The sequence below is a fragment of the Dryas octopetala genome, chromosome 2, assembly GCF_963921425.1.
Source record: "Dryas octopetala chromosome 2, drDryOcto1.1, whole genome shotgun sequence".
In the NCBI taxonomy this organism is placed as follows: domain Eukaryota; kingdom Viridiplantae; phylum Streptophyta; class Magnoliopsida; order Rosales; family Rosaceae; genus Dryas; species Dryas octopetala.
This window is the reverse complement of record NC_141367.1, coordinates 4847388-4852572: the sequence shown is the minus strand read 5'-3', so window position 1 is coordinate 4852572 and position 5185 is coordinate 4847388. Positions and strand designations below refer to the sequence as shown.

Sequence of the window (5185 nt, the reverse complement as noted above, 5' to 3'; positions counted from 1 at the left end):
CACTTTTATATAATAAAACTTATATTATAAATAAAAAAATGAAAAAATAAAAAAAAACATCATATATAATGGTGACGTACAAAAATTCCTCTATTATTTGAGATTCTAGTCAAGCCTTGGTGTAAGAAGTAGAGTCACATAGACAAACGTAAATTCCAAAATAGTAGAGACACCGTCACACCAGCCACTTTGACGATTATGGTCCGGCAGTGGACCGCTCCACCATCTATTGCGCAGTTTTCACTTTTGGGCAGTGATTTTCAGTCCTATTTTCTTACTTTCGGTTTATTTTAATTCCTCTACTACTAGTCTACTACTACATGCACTACTTTGCTTAGAAAAAGTCAGTTACTAAAGTTATTTTGTTTTTTTATGTTTTTTTTTTTTAATAATTCATATGATTACATTTTTTCTTTTCTTTTCTGAAATGAAATAATAATAATTCTAAAAGTTAAATACTCTTTTAGTATTTAAATTTTCAGTTACTTTTGTAAAACAACATGAATTTAATTTTTGTTACAACACTTTTCATTAATCAATCAATTAAACAATTCAATTAATAAATTTAAAAATTGGAGGATCATATGGTAATTTAATTAATTAATTTCCATTTATTATTAATTTAAAAACAAAAACCCAAGTGCTCAACTCATTAGAAAATAAACTGAACCAACCTATCAAGTTTTTTTATTTTTACACTTCAAAAGAAACCCAAAATTTACCTCTCACATGCATTATTATCCATTTTTATGGACTATGAATAATAATAATGGCTTATTAAAAGAAAGGCATAAATTCAATTTAGACATATAACTATATATGTTATTTTAACGGGGTCCACGAACTTTCAAATATTTTAAATATACACCTGATTTATTATGTAAATTGAAAAATGAAATTTTGTACATCAATTTATTGAAAGATCAGTTAAATGTTAGCTTGGCTTTTGCTAACGAGAATTAATTGGCTACGTGACACCAACTCAGCATACATTTCCCGCCAAATGAGCAACACATGTCCACTTGACACAAGCCCACACACCCATCACCTCTTTCCTACTCGTCGAATGCTCTCCTGACTATTTAGTCTCCAAAAACATCGCGTTTTCCCCCAAATTCGAATATAAATCCCTCACTTGTGTTCAACGAGCGAGAAATGAGCAACACATGTCCACTTGACACGGGCCCATACACCCATCACCTTTTTCCCGCTCGTCGAACGCTCTTCCGACCATTTAGTCTCCAAAAAACATCGTGTTTTCCCCCAAATTCGAATAGAAATCCCTCACTTGTGTTCAACGAGCGAGAAAGAGATGATGAGTTTGTAGACCTGTGTTAGGGGTTAGGTGGACTTGTGTCGCTCATTTGGCGGGAAATGAGTGACATGAGTCCACCTAACCCCTGACACGAGCCCACAAACTCTCTATCTCTATTATTATTAAATTGTGGGCCCGTGTCGCTCATTTGGCATGAAATGTTTGTTGAGATAGCACCACGTCGTCAAGTAATCCCGATCAGCAAAAGTCAAGCTGTTATTTAACCGATCTCTCAACAAATCAATGGACAGAAATTCATTTTTCAATTTAGATAATAGATCGGGTGTATATTTGAAATATTTTAAAGTTCATTAACCCCGTTAAAATAGCTTAAATAGTTATGTGTTTAAATTAAATTTATTCCTAAAAAAATAAAAAAATAATAATGACCTAAAAAAAGAATAATGATTAAAAAAACATAATTATTTTTTAATATTTTTGAAAGGTCAAATAGAAATTTCCTTTCTTTATGTGTGTTGCTTCCTCACCACTTTCCTCAATTCTCTCTCTGTCTTTGCTCTCTCTTCACTCACTCATCAACCTTTTTTCTTAAGCTTTTCTCCTTTTCCTTCCACATTTGAGTGACATACAAGGACCATATCATCTTCATCATTGCATGTCCGTTTGACACCAACCAACCTGAATTCAACCTTTGCTTCCATCCATCCTTATATCTACTCAAACAAAGCACCCACTTCAAGATTTTCCCAAGAAAATTTTCTGGGTTTTCTCTCCCTAATTCTTTCATCTGGATCTTCACCTTTTTTTCTTGGATTGAGTTCCATATTCCTAATTCCCCCTTAATTCATGGAAAAGGACAACCTAGCCACACCCACTTGGAACCCTTCAAGTTTTGGCATGAAAATGCAGTCCAATGAGCTCAATTGTGCTCCACAGCAACTTCCCAATTCTCTTTATAATGCGAATTGGGACAATTCAGTGGATCAGAGCGATCCCTTTGAGTCTGCCTTGAGCTCCATTGTGTCTTCTCCGGCGGCGTCCAACGCCGCCACCACCACCACCGCCATTGCCGCCCCCGGCGATGGCGATATGATAAGAGAATTAATTGGAAGATTAGGAAGCATTTGCAATTCGGGAGAGATATCTTCACAGTCTTACATTTATGGCAGCAACAACAATAACAGTACTAACACTTCATGTTATAGTACCCCATTGAACTCTTCACCTAAGCTGAACCTGTCATTGATTGATCCACAGATGAGAGGCAATTTGCCAATTTCACATCCAAGTTTGGCACCATTTTCAGCTGACCCTGCTTTTGTAGAGAGGGCTGCAAGGTTTTCCTGCTTTGGTGGTGGGAATTTTGGTGGCCTAAATGGGCAACAATTCAATCTGAATGAAGCTGAATTGGCTTATAATAGATCAATGCCAAGAATTGATTCAGGCAAGCTTTCCAGAGCTTCCAGCAACCAAACACTTAAACTTGCCGCTGCTGGATCTCAAATGGGTGTTCAAGAAAGCAACAAAAGCTCACCCCACGATGGGAATTCAGCTCCTGACAAGAAATTCAGCCGGTTATCGAGGTCTTCCACCCCGGAAAACGCGGAATTCGGCGATTCCCGGGAGGGATCATCGGTGTCTGAGCAGATCCCAGGTGGGGATTTGAGTGTGAAACCAGAAAATGTTACCAATTCCAGGAAAAGGAAATCTGGTCCAAGAGGAAAAGCCAAAGAAACCCCTTCATCTCCCTCTGCTAAAGATGGCAAGGTATGGTTTAATTCTGTCACCAATTATCCAGATTTTCTGTTGAGAATTGTGAGTAAAACCAATGAGTGAATCTACTGCAGGTTGTGGCAGAAAATGAAGAACCAATTGCCAAGAGAAGCAAAGCAGATGAGGCTTCTGGGAATGAAAAGGAAACGGCAAAGTCAAAGACAGAACCTAATGGAGGTACTCAGAAGCAAACAAAGGATAATTCTGAGTCTCCCGAGCCTCCAAAGGACTATATCCATGTTAGAGCCCGAAGGGGTCAAGCTACTGATAGCCATAGCCTTGCAGAAAGGGTATGTTTAATGCAGTGCTTTGCTCTGTAGTTTGCTCTGTTTGGCACCTTGATTTTAGATTTGATTTGGGTTTTTTACTCTTTTTTATTGCTATATCATGCTTATCATTGTTACATGGTCAGGTTCGAAGAGAGAAAATTAGCGAAAGGATGAAGTTTCTTCAGGATCTTGTTCCTGGTTGCAACAAGGTGCTTAAAACATTCAAATTAGAGCTTAATTAAGTAGTTCAATTACTTGTTGTGAAATTGATAGAAGAACAGTCAATGAGGAGTGTCACTAAATTGGATTTGACTCAAAATTTCAGGTAACTGGGAAAGCAGTGATGCTGGATGAAATTATAAACTATGTGCAGTCATTACAGCGCCAGGTTGAGGTAAATTCAGATTGTCTCAAGGCTCCACCATTCATATCTGTGATTGCAACACCTTGTTTTCTTGCTCATATTGTATTGGTTGAATTGTTGTTGGCTCAGTTTCTTTCAATGAAGTTGGCAACTGTGAATCCCAGAATGGATTTGAACATGGAGGCTCTTCTGTCAAAGGAAGTAAGTCACAGAATCTTCAACTTTTCCACTTTTTTTGTGGCATTCTTTAATCCTTATGCATTTGCCATAGTAAGTAACTTTAACTTTATCTTACTGATTCTATTCCAATGCATATTTCAGATCTTTCAATCTCGAGGATCGTTACAGAATGCCCTTTACCAATTAGAATCTGCAGTGCCTGCATCATTCCCTTTTGGATACCAGCCCCAGCAACTGCTTCCTTTACATAACAGCAGCAATATTTCTAGTGGGACAGAGACACAATTTCCAGCAAACCCTTTAAACGCTGCACTGGGCCAAAACCAATTGCCAGCAGCTTTTGATAGATTTGGTGAAGCAACACCTCAAGTAATTAAAACAAAAAACTTGGCCTATTAGTACACCCTTTTGAAAATAGTCTTACTTGCATTGCATATTCTCATGGCTGACTCAAAATTTTACTTTCCAGGTCCCAACAACATTCTTTGAGGATGACCTCCAAAGTGTAGTTCAGATGGGTTTTGGCCAGATTCAGCAACAGAGCCTTCATGGTAATTAAATAAAATTTTTATAAGATTACCAAGTAGTAAGTGTCAGTCTTCTAGCTTTTTGGGTTTGGCTGTCTGACCCAGTTTTTGTAATGTGCAGGCTCAATGGCTTCTGCTCAGATGAAAATTGAGCTATAATCAACAGAATTAACTGTATATATACAGAGCAATTCCAACATTGGCAAATCGAGTGAATCTTCAGCCTGGAGGAAAATAACAGTTTCTCATCATCATTTTAATTATAGTCTCTCTCTCTCTCTCTCATTGGCAAATCGATTCAGCAACTCATTCTTTGGAGAATTCTTTCACGAATTCCACAATGTAAATCCTAGAACTAATTGCAACAGATTCTGTAAGACCAGACCACATTTGAGATATGTAGCATATGGTAAGAAGAGTGTTGGAGGGATAAGAACTTAGAAAAAGAGAGTTGTTCATGTAAACTTTAATTTTGATCCGACCTTGTGTATCAACTTACCATTTTATATTTTTATATATTATCACTGAGATTCATTGAGACTCTTTATAATAATATTCGTACTTCATCTTCATCTTCCGTTTCTTTGAGTAATGAAGAGGCAACTCTCATCTCAATCTTATGGTAAGAACTGATCCATATGAAATATATTATAGTTTTTCGGGTTTTTTTTCATATTTAGTACTTAAACTTTGACTCTTGTCTTAATGTGATACCTAAACTTTTATTTGTCCCAATTGAGTACCTAAACTTTTATTTTGTGTCTAATAAGTACCAAAATAAATTTCTGTTAAAATT

The 5185-nt window shown here is 36.7% G+C and overlaps 1 protein-coding gene across 1 annotated transcript; it reads left to right on the top strand.

Annotated features, from left to right (window-relative positions):
• Positions 1 to 1805: 1805 nt before the first annotated feature.
• On the top strand, positions 1806 to 4929 carry LOC147292639 (transcription factor bHLH62-like). The gene is made up of 8 exons (XM_086232869.1): positions 1806 to 3043; positions 3124 to 3339; positions 3462 to 3527; positions 3644 to 3712; positions 3812 to 3883; positions 4004 to 4231; positions 4332 to 4413; positions 4511 to 4929. The coding sequence occupies exons 1-8, from the start codon at positions 2123 to 2125 to the stop codon at positions 4546 to 4548; spliced, it is 1692 nt and encodes a 563-aa protein (XP_086088995.1). The 5' UTR covers positions 1806 to 2122; the 3' UTR covers positions 4549 to 4929.
• The last annotated feature ends 256 nt before the right edge of the window (positions 4930 to 5185 follow it).

What these genes read in the sequence shown, in the direction of transcription:
- LOC147292639 (XM_086232869.1), top strand. Translation starts at nt 2,123, where the DNA reads ATGGAAAAGGACAACCTAGCCACACCCACTTGGAACCCTTCAAGTTTT. An exon ending in GCCATAGCCTTGCAGAAAGG is followed by an intron (nt 3,340 to 3,461) that starts GTATGTTTAATG and finishes TTACATGGTCAG; the next exon opens with GTTCGAAGAGAGAAAATTAG. An exon ending in AGGCTCTTCTGTCAAAGGAA is followed by an intron (nt 3,884 to 4,003) that starts GTAAGTCACAGA and finishes TGCATATTTCAG; the next exon opens with ATCTTTCAATCTCGAGGATC.